Genomic DNA, 15,571 nt, shown 5'->3' on the forward strand with positions numbered 1-15,571 from the left:
AGTTATAAAACACCTAAGTCTGTCATCACACAGATGAATTTATTTGCTAACAAAATATTTAAAGCCACAATAGACTGAAGTATCCAACCATCAAACTCCTGAGTAACTGGATGATTTGGCTATAATAATCTTTATTAGGTAGTGCTTCTTTTCATCTCTCTCTTAAAATGTCTACAGTAGGATGTTAGTAAATGGTCTTTTAAAAATAAAAAATTTGTAATAAAAGGAAAACTCAATTCCTTCTATATTTTTGTTACTAATAAATAATGCTTTTGTAAATTTAAATGGAAAACCACTTGTATGTATTGCTATTTGGTCGCAGTTACGCTCTCGAGCTTAATTTAAAATACAGTACTCAAAAATTTCATGAAGGATGAATTCCAATAATCAAAAAATAAATGCATTTCAAAGCTAAAATTCTGTGTGATATGTATGAGTGTATCAACAGGGTGAAACTAAATACTAAAATATATAATGCAACTTCTTTAAAGATCAGAGCGACCTAAAAATATTTCATATTTCAGATACTCTGCCAATATTTAATACCCTCCTTTTATTGAAAGCAGTGCTAACAAGGAATGGCAGGAGGGCTACCCTAAAATTGTATATTACATTCTGGAAATGGTATAGAATTGAGATAGGGCAAAACATACTCTATGTCCACTTAATCTATATAAATGACAACAGTTTAAATGAGGGTAAAAATGTGACCCAGGAGATTCTTCATCATTTGAAAATAAATTATACTCCCCCCCTTTTTTTTTTTGAGACAGTCTCGCTTTGTCGCTAGGCGCCAGGTGCCAGGCTAGAGTGCAGTGGCGTCATCTTGGCTCACTGCAGCCTCCACCTCCAGGGTTCAAGCAATTCTGCCTCAGCCTCCCAAGTAGCTGGGACTACAGGCGTGCACCACCACACCCAGCTAATTTTTGTATTTTAGTAGAGAAGGGGTTTCACCATGTTGGCCAGGATGGTCTCGATCTCTTGACCTTTTGATCTGCCTGCCACAGCCTCCCAAAGTGCTGGGATTACAGGCATGAACCACCACGGCCGGCCTTACTCCTTTCATTCTTAGAAATAAAAATACACGTTAAGAATCAACACATTGGCCAGGTGTGGTGGCTTACGCCTATAATCCCAGCACTTTGGGAGGCCGAGGTGGGCGAATCACAAGGTCAGGAATTTAAGACCAGCCTGGACAATATGGTGAAACCCTGTCTCTACTAAAAATACAAAAATTATTCAAGCATGGGTGGTGGGCACCTGTAATCCCAGCTACTCGGGAGGCTGAGGCAGGAGAATCACTTGAACACGGGAGGTGGAGGTTGCAGTAAGCCGAGATTGCACCACTGTATTCCGGCCTGGGTGACAAAGTAAGACTCCCTCTCAAAAAAAAAAAAAATCAACACACTGAGATTTCCTGCCCCTTGGATTTGGCTTTAGGTACAGAGTGCTGGAGATACTGCAGACCAGGGACCGCAAGCGGCTTGGAAATGTGGATCATAGCTCTTCAAGTCTGTGATCAGAAATGAATGGCCTCCAATAAAAACTCCATTGCAAAACAATGGGAAAAACAGTGCTAAGAATACCAAGGTCAAGGAGGCAGAGCCAGAATAATTTGTGGTAGAAAACGTCCTGGACTGATGTGGAAGCAATGGGAAGCTGGGAGCAGTAGCATTTCCCAGAGTGGAGGGGATTACAGATGCTGACAATACTTGAGAACTTGAAAACTTGACTATTCATTTAATTTTCAAAAAGCTGGTCAAGAAAAAAATGATGCACACAAAAAATCATTTCAGCCTGATGACAGCAAATCAGTCCACGAATAAACCAAGTGGCTTTGCCATAGATAGAATTAATGTTTCTCATGAAATGGAAAGATTTAAATAAGGCAGAGCTGGAGCTGGCAAAGGAAGTAACATGAATGTCTTCCGATTGTAACTGCTTTTTATAAAGAGACTTAACTTGGCATTTTTGTAGAGAAAATGAAGTTCAATATTGCTTGCATTGAGAGATACATATATAAGATCAATTTGGATCCTGATTTGTTTTTCAGTGTGAATACCTACATTCAAATAAAAACTGATGTGTTCATTTCAAAATAGTATCTGGAGAAGTGGTTGAGGTTTTTGTTTATCAATAGCACTAATTACTTTGAACAAGTAAGTCCTCTAGTTGCCTCACTTTATCACAGATAAAAGAAGAATCAACACACTGGTTAACCTTGTTAACAAACAAAATGCAAACTAAAGTGTTGATGCTCTATGCTGAAAAGATTCTAGTGAAATAGCTATATTTTAATTATTGAAAAAAGTATAAATTGCTATAACCTTTATACAAAAAAATTTTAATATGTGTGAGGCCATTAAAACACATATACTCTTTGACACAATATAATTCACTCCTGGGCCTTTATACATAGAAAATCAAAAACAAAAGAAGGAAAAAGTCCTGTGTACAAAAGTATATTGCAGTAATAGCAACAAGTAGGAAACAACCTACATGTTCATAAAAGGGGAATGGATAAAGATATAACTACATAAAATAGAGCTCACTAAGTTGGCCATTAAACAGACTTTATATCAGTATCTAACTTTTTAAAAAAGGCAAGGTACAACGTAGGAATTTTAGAGAATTGATGCATTTGAGAAAAGATGAAGCAGATACATAATTGTTCACAGTGGTAAGTTATAGGTGATTTTCTCACATTTTATGTCATAGTTTCTCGTATATCAAAAACTACATTCATATTGAGACACGTAAATCTTTATATCCAGAATAATTTGATATAGATGCCTTAACATTGCTAAATGAGACAACTTTGGAAAGATTCTTGTTTTGTGATTCCTTTTATCCCTCTAAGCACAGTGCTTTGTTAACACTCTGTGTGTGCCGCTTAGGGTAAAGAATTTCTAGGCCAGGCACTGTGGCCCATGCCTGTAATCCCAGCACTTTGGGAGGCCAAGGCGTGTGGATCATGAGGTCAGGAGATTGAGACTATCCTGGCCAACGTGGTGAAACCCTGTCTCTACTAGAAATACAAAAAAAATAGCTGGGTGTGGTGGCGCGTGCCTGTAATCCCAACTACTCGGGAGGCTGAGGCACGAGAATAACCTGAACCCAGGAGGTGGAGGCTGCAGTGAGCTGAGATCTGCACTCCATCCTGGTGACAGAGCGAGACTCTGTCTCAAAAAAAAAAAAAAAAAAAAAAAAAAAAAATTCTAGTCAGCTAAATGCCCCAGGTGATTGCATGATTCCATGCTAGACCAAGTACAGGAAAAAGCAGTGATGTTCTTGCCCCTAGCTGAGCACTTGTTTTCCCCAACAAACTGTATTCATCCACAGAATAGTGAAATAAGCTAGATCCTAGTACAAGACAAGAATTCAATCTAAAAACTCTCTAGATAGGTAATTAAAATATTGCTAGTTTTGTTATTCACAAAACTGAAGATACTTGATGGAATATTTTCCTCATCTCAAACAGCTGTCAGTATCAACTAAGTGGTAATACCTAACACAAAGAACTAGTTATCAATTAAAATATATTGTACCATTTTTACACCACTATGTGTAAATGTTCTTCGGTTTGAAGACTAATTGAATCTGCTTTCAGCATTTTGTTGCAGAGTTTTGGAACTAGCTCCTTTAGAAGGCTCTAACAGCTTGATGGCCTTGTCAGAGTTTTCAATGTTTCTAAGCAGAGTCTCTAATCTCCTCTTAATTTTCTTCTGATCTTCAAGAGCACAGCCAATGACTATGGATTGAAACTTCTGATCAACTGGCCCATGTGGCACCTCAGACGAACATGCACTGTAAAGCGACATTAAATGACTCTTGGCATTTCCCAAATCATCCAGAAACTTATTGACCACCTCATCAATAATCCTTGTGGCATGCTTTAGGGATTCTTGCTGCTGGGGGTTTCTAATTGTTTCTACTGAAACTTCAACGGTGAGAGTTCTTCCCATCAAACGGTTTGCAGTCAGATTTAATTCTTCTCTTTCTCCTAAAATACCAATCAATATGAGACATAAGCTTATCCATGTCAAGAACATTAAGGCATTTGGGACTAAATTTATTAAGTACCTCTGCTATGCCATTTTTTTAAAGATAAAAGCTAAAACTATAGCATATAAGATTAACTGGTGAAATGTATTAGATTATTGAAAGAGGTTGAAGAATACCATTTCCTGACAATCTTTATACATGGGATCCCAGAAGACTTCCCAAATTGGCATGTTTGCAGAAGTTTGGGCAGGTATGCATTTGTAACTAGGATGGAGATAAGTCTTAACACCGTGAGGAGTAAGCATATATAGGGTTTGTGCTGGGTAGAGCTCCAGAGGTCAGATGTCCTAGATCTCTCCATAAGGACATGTGCATTGATCAGAATACACTGCCCCAAATTTTGGTTGAGAAAATGCAGCCATGATGGAAGATAAGCTGGCCTCAATACAGGCACTGACTTCATCCTTCTCCAGACAGAAGCAGGACAGGAGTCTAAGTCTTGGCCAGCACAAGGAGGAGCTCTATCAACATTTCATTATTTATATGAAAAAGTCAGCAGTCTCCTGCTTGTTCTGTTTTGTAACTTCCTAACTCATTAATCTTTGGGCAGGATAGCGTAGAGAGACTAGATCATGGCCCACCACAGATGTGCCACAGTTTTGATCTGGATTTAGATTGCTTAGTTATCTCACCAGCCACTTGGCTCACTAATGAGGCCTGTGTGGCACCAAAGGAGCCCAAGTAGGAAGTACAGTGCCAATGAAAGAAAATCACAACTGACCTATTTCAACACAGCCAGTCATGTTCTTCACATGAAAATGACAGCACAGGCCAGGTGCGGTGGCTCACGCCTGTAATCCCAGCACTTTGGGAGGCTGAGGTGGGCAGATCATCTGAGGTCAGGAGTGCCAGACCAGCCTGGCCAACATGGTGAAACCCTGTCTCTACTAAAAATACAAAAATTAGCCGGACATGGTGATGGATGCCTGTAACTCCAACTTCTCGGGAGGCTGAGGCAAGAGAATCGCTTGAACCCGAGAGGCGGAGGTTGCAGTGATCCATGATCACGCCATTGCACTCTAGCCTGGGCAACAAGAATTAAACTACCGACTCAAGAAAAGAAAAAAAATGACAGCACATTTTTACGTTCATGCCTTTTTTGGTCCTACAAGTTTCCTCATTTCCTCTGCATTTTGTCCCTTCTCTTTATTTTATGCCTCAATTCATCTTTTCTTGTCTCTACTTCTCTGCTTCCACTCTCTCACCCTTTTCCTCTGCTTTTCAATGTCTTGCAGTCCAGTTCTTATAAAGAACTGAAGTTATGAGTGTGAACCTGGGATAAAACACATGGCCTTACTGCTTGGGGCCAGCTCTTCTGAGCTTGCAGGCGTTTCCGTCTATCTCCCAGCTATGGGCTTGGGGTAGGGAGCATACTGCAAGAAATCTCTGAGTAAGTGGCTGTTGTAATAAACTGACAGCTGCAGCTGCTCTCTGCGGCTCACATTAAATGCTGTGGCCTAGAGCATACATACTAAAAGTCAAGCAAAAATTGACCCACACTTATCACAAACTTTAAAGCAGTGTAAAAGACGAGCCCCTTCTGTGGAGATGGTTCTCACCGTCACTGATCTGCCTCATGTCCTGGCTATTTTGGATACTGTGGATCATTTCCAGAAGGATTTCTTTCTCTTGCTCAATAGCAGTTGCTGCTTCTCTCAAAGCTTCAACCCTATAGAAGTTGGGAAAACAAAACAATTATTGTATGGAGGCTGTTCTTCCTTTTGATTTTCTTTCTCTCACATTCAGCCCAAACCAAGTTTAAAGATCGCCACACTTTTCAAAAATTCTTCATTCTTGCTTTAAAATTCCTTTTTCTATTTTTATCCATTTGTCTTTCTCCCATTTCCTCCCAGCTCATAAGGCAATCATTCTATTTAGTGTTTGTCTAATAGCACTTGTTTTTTTAATTAGATCTGTATCATTTGTATATTTTGAATTTATATCTCATTCTGTTTTTGCTTTTTCACTTAGCATCCAGGTTCTTATGAGTATTTTTTTTTTGAGACAGAGTTTTGCTTTGACACCCAGCTGGAGCACACTGACACGACCTCACTGCATCCTCCACCCACTGGGTTTAAGTGATTCTTGTGCTTCAGCCTCCAGGCCCGGCTAATTTTTGTATTTTTACTAGAGACAGGATTTCACCATGTTGGCCAGGCTGGTCTCAAACTCCTGGACTCAAGTGATCTGCCCGCTGCAGACTTCCAAAGTGCTGGGATTCAGGTGTGAGCCACCGCACCCAGCCCCCATGTGTACTTCTAATCAGTTGCTTCTAATTGCTGTATAATACTCCAGGTGTATAGCTACCTGATTTTTCCTCTCCACTCTCCCAGAGATGTACAATCAGGTTGTCTACCAGCTTCTCATTACTACAAATAACACTTTCATGAATAAATGTCCCTTTTGGACCTTTGTGAGGATTTCCTTAGGACATATACCAGGACAGCATTGCTAAGACACAGGGTATATGTACTCTGCTTCTGACTTAGTACTATGATTATTCTGCAGAATACCTGTAGTCTTCATCCACTCTCCACAGCAAAGCACAGGAGTCCTCGTATCCTTACCAACACTCCACATTTTCCAACTTACTGCCAGTCTAATAGAAATACACTGATATGTCAGTGTTAACTTGCGTTTTCCTAATAATTTCAGACATCTTTTTGTATCCTTGTTAGCCTGTTCATAGACTTTCCTATTTTGTTTTTCTATTTGTAAACAGGAGTTCCTGTCCCCTTGTTGATTTGTATACTCAAGAGATTCTTATTGGTCACAGATACTGCAACCATCTCTCATCCTCTCATATAGGACCCATGTCTGGGATGTCTTATACTAAAGAGAGACACTTATTTTGAGGTGATCAAATTCTTTTTTTTTTTTTTTTTTTTTTTTGCCTTATGGCTCGCTTTTGAAGTTTTGACCTAAGGTCTTTCCCCACCCCTTGGTCATATTTTCCTTCTATTAACTTTCTAGTTCTACCTTCCTTATATTTATGTCTTTAATCCACCTAGAATCAACCCTTGTATGTAGTTAGGTAAGGATGTTGTTTTATTTTTTTTTTCCAAATAGCCATTTTCCCCAACATTATTTACCAAACAATCCATCTTTCCCCTAGCGAATGTTTACTAAGTTTATCTCTAAAATCTCTATCTCATGCATTAGTATATTTAACTGTTCTTATACCAGTGCCCAGTTGTCTTTTTTTAATAGCACCAGCCTCATACTAACACTTTAATATTTGGTAGAGCAGGCCCCTCAATCTTCTTTAAAGATAACTTAGCTATTTATGGACTTTTACGTCTCCATATAAACTCTAGGCTAAATTTATTGTGTTTCTTAAAAACCAAGAGAAATTAGACATCTTTATAACGTCATTCTGTTAAAGGGCGTGATATATGTCTCTTCATTTATTCAGATCTTCTATAGTGTTCTGATGTATTCTTCATAGTAGTCTTTGTGGATATTGTTGCTATTGTGAATTTATATTTTCTAGTTGATTTTTACTGGTTTGAGAAGTGCTGGTTTTGTAGGTTTATCTTGTCACTGACGACCTTGATTTATATGTATTCATTTTAGTGTTCAGTCTATTGATTCTGTTGGTTCTTCTAGGTTAATGATCGTATCATCTGCAGTAGTTTTTATTTCTTCCTTCCCAATCCTATTACCTTTTTTTTGTTTTTTTAAGAAAAGGTCCTTCAGTACTGTATTAAACAGTGGCAATGATGGAGATATCTTTGTCTTTTCCCAAATTTAAAGGAAAGTCTCTGTGGTTTTTTTGTTAAGTCCTGTTCAAACTATAGAAGCACTACTTTCCCCACTTCCCTCAATTGCACACACATGCACTCACTATACATACACATGAATATACCCAGTCACTGAAAAACTAAGCTGTGGAATCATGGGAGCAAGATAAAAATATACATATTGTATATTTAACCTGTTCTGTACTTCCAGGGCACCTTCTTATTATGAATTACAGTAACTAAGTCACCAACTTTTGCAAAATGAAATAGTGACAGACCTATCCCCAGTATTTGGATGGTCTTAGAAATAAAAGGTCATGAAGATCTAATCCTAATTGCTGTCTTAAGTGTGCACAGAAAGAACAACTTCACCAATGTTTTAGCATGTTCAATTCCATAAAAGGATCCTCCGCTACCCCAAGCACACACATGCCTCTTCCCCTTTGGTTACCCACCTGTTATACCCCAAAATAGTACTGAAAGGCTGTAAAATCACAAGGTATCTTTATTCTTCAAGACATTAAACACATGTCAAACTTTGTGTTTCTAAGAGCCAGTAAAAGCAAAGAACTGGGAAGAATCTCATATGACAAATTTGGCTAGAGAACACAATCAAAATACAATATTCTACAGAGTAATAGTAATGCAAGTATCAGGCCCTATTATAAGACTATTCCCTATTTACTTAAACATTTTACATTAGCAGTCTTTCAGAAAGATAAACTAGGGCCCAGAACGTAGGAAAGAGACTGAGTTGGCAATGAATACTTATGCTAAAAGCACAAATCATGACCTCAATATTTAGACAAATGACATAGGTAAATCATGTGACTGGTAAATGAGAAGATGCTAAAAGAAGAGATTAAGTTTTCAACACTTTTTCGGTTTGTATTCAATTGTAAGATGATAAAGAGAGAACAATGTTATTCTGAAAAGGAAAGTTTCATTTACTAGTTACAGCAGTCAGATCATGTTATTAACAAAAGATAAAAGAGACATTCTAGAAAAAAAATATAAGCCTGTCATATGAAGAAAATATTTTATCATTAAATGAGACCAAATAATTAGATGGAACTTCTAAATTCTGTGTTTTTGAGACCCCCCCCCACCCCCAAAGGCTTTTTTTAAATACATAATAGAAATTATCAGGGCATTATCCCTATGAAAAACAGATTTCATCATTTATAGAACTTCTTATATACATTTTTATGCATATCTTTTTCATTTCATGCAAAGGCAAAATGTCATTCTTCGGAACATAAACATCTCAGGGTTTATTTGGCAGCATGGGTTTTTCATGTCCTAGTCCCTCTTCAGGTAGCCTTCTTTCTCCCTGATCCTTGTCTACTGGGTGATCCTTCTTCAAAACCCAATCCCTTTGGCAGGAATTGTTTCCTTAGCTTCTCCCTTCCTTTCCCATAAGGCAATTCATGCTTCCTTTGGCCCTGTACATTCATTTACTCTATGGACTACCTCATATCTTACATTTTTTCTTTTAAAAAGCTGAATGTAGATCTCTAGTTAGTTTATTTAAGTAACATTTGTACTGTTCATCAGCTACTGCTATCCTTAACTCATATACATGTCTTTTGTCTACATTTTACAATTTTTCCATTAGTTCTAGAAAATTCTTAGACGTTGTATCTTTGAATATTCCCCGACTCCCATTCTATTATTTTCTTCTGGAACTCTGGTTAGAGAAATGTTGGACCATCTCACTTTATCCTTCATGTTTCTTAATATCTCATCTGACAACACTTCTCTTGGCGGAAAGGGGCAGTTCTGTTTTTACTAACAGATCCTGGAAGCAGCTACAACTCCAAATTGGGAAAGAACTTATCCTCACATCAAGGCTGGCCTGGGCTGTGCTCCTGGAAAACTCATGAAATCACAACTAAGTAGGCTTTGACAAAAAGAAATTTTAGTCAGAATACTCAGGAAGACAAAACCGGAGCGCAGGCATCCTCAGATAGCCCCCAGGTCTTGGGCACCCTACGAACCTCGGTATCAAAACAGCAAACTGCTGGGAGCCTTAGGAGGAATACAACAGCAATTTTGCCCAAACTGTGGCTACTGTTAATATGTCCGCTAATAGAGAATGCAGTGAAAACTGCCGGCACCACCACTACTAGCTGTGCAAATGGGTCAGTCGCCTATGAAACAGGATAAGGGAACAGTGCTTGTGACTCAATGAAGTAAAGCAGGTGGAGTTTAACAGTGACTGACAGCACTGATTAAAAACAATTACACACACAAGTTAATATATATAATGTGTCTAGAATTGGCACTGGCATGTATTTATAGTATTGATAGCCATTATATTCTTACCATTATGAATGTGGGCTTATTAATGACGAGAATTTGTGCTTTCATAGAAAGGAAGAAAAATGGCATATGCTCATATTGTGATTTGAAAGAAACCATTTCTAAAACAGTTTTTTTTTTTCCCCAAGATGGAATCTCACTCTGTTGTCCATGCTGGAGTGCAGTGGCGTGATCTCAGCTCACTGTAACCTCCACCTCCTGGGTTCAAGCAATTCTCCTGCCTTAGCCTCCCGAGTAGCGGGGACTACAGGCTCCTGCCACCAAGCCCAGCTAATTTTTGTATTTTTAGTAGAGATGGGGTTTCATCGTGTTGGCCAGGCTGGTCTCAAACTCCTGACCTCAGGTGGTCTAACCACCTCAACCTCCCAAAGTGCTAGGAGTGAGCCATTACGCCCTGCCGTTTACAGGTTCTTAAACTCAGAGTTCTGTCTCTCATTCCATACTCCTGTATCAAAAGAATGTTATAATGATCACTTTTAGGCAATGTAAAATTCTGAAGGTTTTTCCTAATCATCACCAAAATTTATATTACATTTACTGTCAAGACACTTTGGTGTAAAGAAGGGACTAGTGTTTTTAGTGCGAAGAGCCACTCTTCAGTAGTATGTCCTTAGGCAAGCCACTTCCATCCTTATGGACCTCATTTCCCTCATTTCTAGGAGAGAGTATGTGCCTTCCACCTACCTCAAAGGGTTTTTAAAGCTTCAAATAACAATGTATATGAAAAATGTTCTTTTAAATTACAGGTTATTATACAATATTAACTATGATGCCATCTTGTTTTGTGACTCCTGGAACACTGGCACACCCTAACATGAAACTTTAAAGCCAGACAAATGATCCTTATCACCCTGACCCCAGCTCTTTACTACCTGGGTGCAGGTTAAGCCACAGCGAATGGCTGACAGGAAGGTGGAAGGACCTGCGATGTGGTAAGTTGTGGGAAATATGTGAACACTCAATCTCCCAGTCCTGTCATTTTCCCCTCTGCCAGTCTCCAAAACCCACCCCACAAACATCTTCATTACCATTTTGAGCTTTCTAGGAGTTACACAATGCCTAGCACATAGTGCATGTTCAATAGCCACTGAATTAAAGGCCAATTTAAACTGAATTTTTATCTCTTTCAGGAAACTCATATATTCATCCATATATCATTCCTACATTTTGAAATGTGACATACTTAACTTTAAGAAAATTCAGGCATTAAGTATTAGAGCCTGGAAAGCCAGGCTTCCTGGGTTCAGATTTGGAGTTTACTACTCTCTAGTTGTGTGACTTTGGACAAGTCATTTAAGCTGCTAAGCCTCAATTTCTCTATCTGTAGAATGGTGGTAACAGTAACTTCCACAAAGACATGGAGCCTGGCATATAATACGTGTTCATTAAATGAATAAACATTAGCAGGTGTTTTAGAAAAAACTCTCGCACTGTAACAACACAGAAGACTGCTATGAGCAAGTATGTGGGGGATTTTCCCCACCAATAAGCAGTGGACACCAGCTAAATATCCTCCAACTCAGCTCCAACACTATCTACCTGGAGACAGTGTCAGACCCCACAGGTTGAAAGCTCAGTTCCCCAAGACCCTACCCCCACCCCCAAAAGTTGCAAGTCTAGGCCTCCAGAACTTCTGACCCACTCGCTTCAAATTGGGGTTCCCATGTCCCCTCTTTGGGTTTAACTTGCTGGAGCAGCTAACAGAATTCAGGGAAACACTTACTTACATTTACTGGTTTATTATAAAGGGTATTACAAAGGATATGGATGAAAAGATGTATAAGGTGAGGTACAGGGGAAGGGGCACAAAGCTTCCATGCCATCCCTGGGCACACCACCTTCTAGGAGCTTCCACATGTCCAGCTATCTGGAAGCTCTCCAAACCACGTCCTTTTGGGTTCTTATGGAGGCTTGCTTCATTAAATAAGCATGAATGACAACGATGTAGAAATGTGACTGGACAAAAAGGGTATGCTCTCACACTAACAGACCAAATGGGGAAACCTAGCAAAACCTGTCTATTCAGATTCTTCTTGGCCTGTCAGTGCTCAACTCCTTTCTCCACAGCATGGGGCAGACCCTCTCTGGAATGAGGGTCTTTTGACTCACAATCAGACAAGGCAGGTGAGAGAAGGTCAGAGAGAGATTCTTTTCCCTGAGGCCTAAAGCACCCCAACATTATAACATAAGACGGTAACAAGGGTTATGGGAGTTATTAGCCAGAAACTGTCATAGCGTTTTTTATAAATTACAATAATTGTTTAAAAGTACCAGTAAGTAAGATGGTTTGAGCCAATGAGAATGCAAAACTCAGACTCTATTGATTGAGAATTGATCATAAAAACAGAGAAAAGGGAATCACCTTTAGAAGGAAGAAATACAGAAGACAAAATGCAGTCCAAAAAAGAAAAAAGGCTAGTGTTTCGATAAATTCCATTAGAGATAAATAAAAACCTTTAACAGTTAGCAGAACTGCTGTCAAACATTTTAAACATCATGTAGATCAGTTCATACTCCAGGTCACAAAACATTTGGCATAATCCTGTTTTCAGTTTCATAGGGAAGAAATTTCTTATTCAATTGACAGGACCAATGTGGTTAGGGAACGTTAAGTGCACACAGCTACGTACAAACTGTAAGGTTTTATTCTACCCAGTTACACTACTTTATTACTCAACAAACAAACTATTAGAGCAAAATTACATATGAGTTTCCTATTTTCTTTTAAAAATCGACTTTGTACTCATGATTCTCGTTTTAATAGTGTAGTGTTCTGTGCCATTGCCCATGTGGTTTCAAAAGAACCTTAATAGGATCAGTATTAGCATTTTTTCTCTATTTTTGCTTACCTTCAGAAATCCTTCCTTTTCAGCCAGTATTACTTTTTTAAAAAGAAAAAAAGCCTACAAAAGTCTAGAATTACTAAAAAAAATCCTTGAAACGGACAGTTAGCCACATATTAATCAGACTTTTCTCAACTCAAATATTAAGCAAGTTGTAATTTAATCACTGATATGCAGTAATCAGAATTCATTTTACATTAATCAAACATTAGAATATAATAATCTTCAAAACCTGAGGCTTTCTTTTAAAGAAGAGCACTTCAGCGTGCTTTTGTACCTACCACATGTGAGGCATTTCAAGTTGGAGGACAATGACTCAGCTTGAAGGAAGGCAGGGTGGAGTAGCATCCTCCCTATTCCTTTAGGAAAAAATCTTTTCTTTCTAAGGGAGAGCCAGAGTGAAGTGGTTGAGAACATGCCCTTAACATTCTGAAGATATGGAGAAGTGTGAGTTACTTGTTATGTGGCTCCCTAAGGAGAAACATTATCAGCTGAAGGGACTTCAAGTAACTGAGGCCACTAATTTCTGCTTTCGCTCTACTTTTCCTGGGAGTGGAATGGGTCAGGTTTGCTAGTACATAGAAAATCCATGAGGAAGCATTACTTCTCTCTTCCACTTGCCTCATAACCCCAGAACCCGGCGTAGGGCTGGGGTTTCTCTGCTGCCATCCATGAAATTATTGTGAGTGGGAATCTCTCACTCTCTGGCTCTTTTCTCCCAGTAGTAACAGTGCCTCACTTGTTAAGAGATATCGTGGTTATTGAGTATTTTCTCGGCAAACGGACACTTCATGCTTGGTTATACTAATGGAGGGAGATAAAGACACACGTGCAGTGTTTCCTCAACTTTTTGGCTCACATGCCTCTGCTCATGCACAACCTAGAGAAAACGATGGAACCAACTCCTGTGTACAGTTTCAGGGGATTGCAGGTGCCTAACACAATTTTCTTTTAACTACACCTGTTCACAAGTTTCACAGGAACTTGAGACAAACGTTCAACAGGAAGTAGATAAAACTTTTCAATACACCATTAAAGTCCTTCCAAAAATCTATTAGCATTAAATTGTTTCGAAATTCTACGCACGTCTACTCCTTTATTACCTAATAAAATCTTAAGCAAGAAAAGGAGAAAACTATCTTTTCATGCTTTCAGGCCAGTGACTATCACTTAGTCTTCTATGCAGGGAGGTGCCCAATACAGAGAAACGAACAGACCGGCTGAATCCCGCCCGCGAGGTTAGAGGAGACAGGGAAGGCGGCGACGTCTTAACTGCACTAAGCACCCAGTAACCTACCGCCCACCCCTCACCCCTCTTTAATCTGCTCTCAATGGATCGTGGGGTAGGTTTTGTTTTTTCCATTTTTGCTCGGAAGTGCTCTGAAGCAGGGAAACTTAATTTCACTTGGAGGGCCACTGTAAACTGCTGCCTCCCTTAAAAACGCATAACGGGAAAAAAGTAAGTTAAAAACATCTGGAGCCACACAGAAGGTTCTAGAAGTTCTGCAGATCCCGGCTGCCACAGTCCTTAATCGCATGGAATCTCACCATGACTTTTATATCCTCTGATTTTTTTCCCCACTCTCCAACACCCAGGTAAGTCAATCCAAGTGTGACCACCGATAACGCCCTCACAGGTTTAGCTTAAATCGAATGCGTTTTCTCTCAGACTAGGGGAGAAAATCCAAGAAACAAAACTGCACCACGTCCATCCACCACAAATCTCAACAAGCCAACTTCTGAGGCCGCCGCCTCTATGTGCCCGACCCCGGCCCGCCACACACAGCCTCCGTCCGCGAACCGCCCGCGTGGCGAGCAGGACGCCCGAGACCGCCCGCCCGTCAGCCCGCTAGCCCGCCGCTCACCTGAGCTCCAGCTGGTCCAGGCTCTCCAACAGGCGGCTGGAGCGGTCGGCCATGGAGGAGGAGCGGCAGAAGCGCCCCTCGTTGGCTTTAGCGTTAATCTTCGCTTGAGCCATCTAAGCCTCCGACGCGGGGCAGCCGAGAGGTCACCGGCCCCTCCGGCGGCGGCGAATGGAGCGCTCCTCGGGCTGCAGGCGCTGCCGTCACTACGCGGGCGCCCGCCCTCCCTCTGACGCCCGCGGGGGCAACCCCAGAGGACTCGCCAACACCGCTGCTGCCGCGTGGCCAAAGAAGGGCAGGCGCGGCGCCCGCGGGGCTGGGGGATGCGGGGCCTGGGAGCAAGAGGTGCGCGGGCCACGGGGGCTCGGGCCTGGGGAGCGCAAGCCTCTGAGGCGCCAGGAGGGGCGCACGCAGAGACGGAGCGCCTAATGTGGGCTGCCGCTCGTCTCGTCAGCTCCTCAGACCCAAGAACTACCCGAAGCCCGCGCAGACCCACAGACCACCCCCAGCTCCACCCCGCGAGGCCCCGCCTCTCCGTGCAGACTAAAAGTAACCAACTCCCCCCCACGCGAAGGTTCCTATCGGTCGATGGGCTGTGGGTGTATTGCTCAGTGACGGGTTCGTTTAGTTTCTCCCAGCACCCATAATTCAAAGCAAGAACAACGACATTGAGTCCTGTGATAGGGGGAGAAAACGGCCTTCTGTAAAACAGAAGGCAGTAAGTACAGCTTCT

General features: G+C 40.7%; 2 protein-coding genes across 2 annotated transcripts in view; both read right to left on the reverse strand.

Moving 5' to 3' along the window:
- PRIM2 (DNA primase subunit 2) overlaps positions 1-14,900 on the reverse strand; it is a 462,179-nt gene extending 447,279 nt beyond the window's left edge. Inside the window, exon 1 of the mRNA XM_064360945.1 lies at positions 14,842-14,900. The gene's annotated coding sequence lies outside the window, so the exon portion shown is untranslated. The remainder of the gene's footprint in view (positions 1-14,841) is intronic.
- BAG2 (BAG cochaperone 2) lies at positions 1,943-14,973 on the reverse strand. Its single transcript, XM_012441555.2, has 3 exons — positions 14,842-14,973; positions 5,625-5,734; positions 1,943-4,003 (listed from the first exon to the last, which is right to left on the reverse strand). Exons 1-3 carry the CDS (start codon positions 14,952-14,954, stop codon positions 3,591-3,593), a joined length of 636 nt encoding a protein of 211 aa, XP_012296978.1. The 5' UTR covers positions 14,955-14,973; the 3' UTR covers positions 1,943-3,590.
- Between the last annotated feature and the right edge of the window lie 598 nt (positions 14,974-15,571).

This window comes from Aotus nancymaae, unplaced genomic scaffold (genome assembly GCF_030222135.1).
Source record: "Aotus nancymaae isolate 86718 unplaced genomic scaffold, 86718_ANA_hifiasm-v0.15.2.pri h1tg000040l, whole genome shotgun sequence".
Lineage (NCBI taxonomy): Eukaryota > Metazoa > Chordata > Mammalia > Primates > Aotidae > Aotus > Aotus nancymaae.

Excerpts from the sequence above, each read along its gene's own strand:
- BAG2 (XM_012441555.2), bottom strand. The coding sequence starts at position 14,954 with ATGGCTCAAGCGAAGATTAACGCTAAAGCCAACGAGGGGCGCTTCTGC. Across the intron at positions 5,735-14,841 it reads CTGGACCAGCTGGAGCTCAG|GGTTGAAGCTTTGAGAGAAG; the intron begins GTGAGCGGCGGG and ends CAACTTCTATAG. Across the intron at positions 4,004-5,624 it reads CATGAGGCAGATCAGTGACG|GAGAAAGAGAAGAATTAAAT; the intron begins GTGAGAACCATC and ends TTGGTATTTTAG.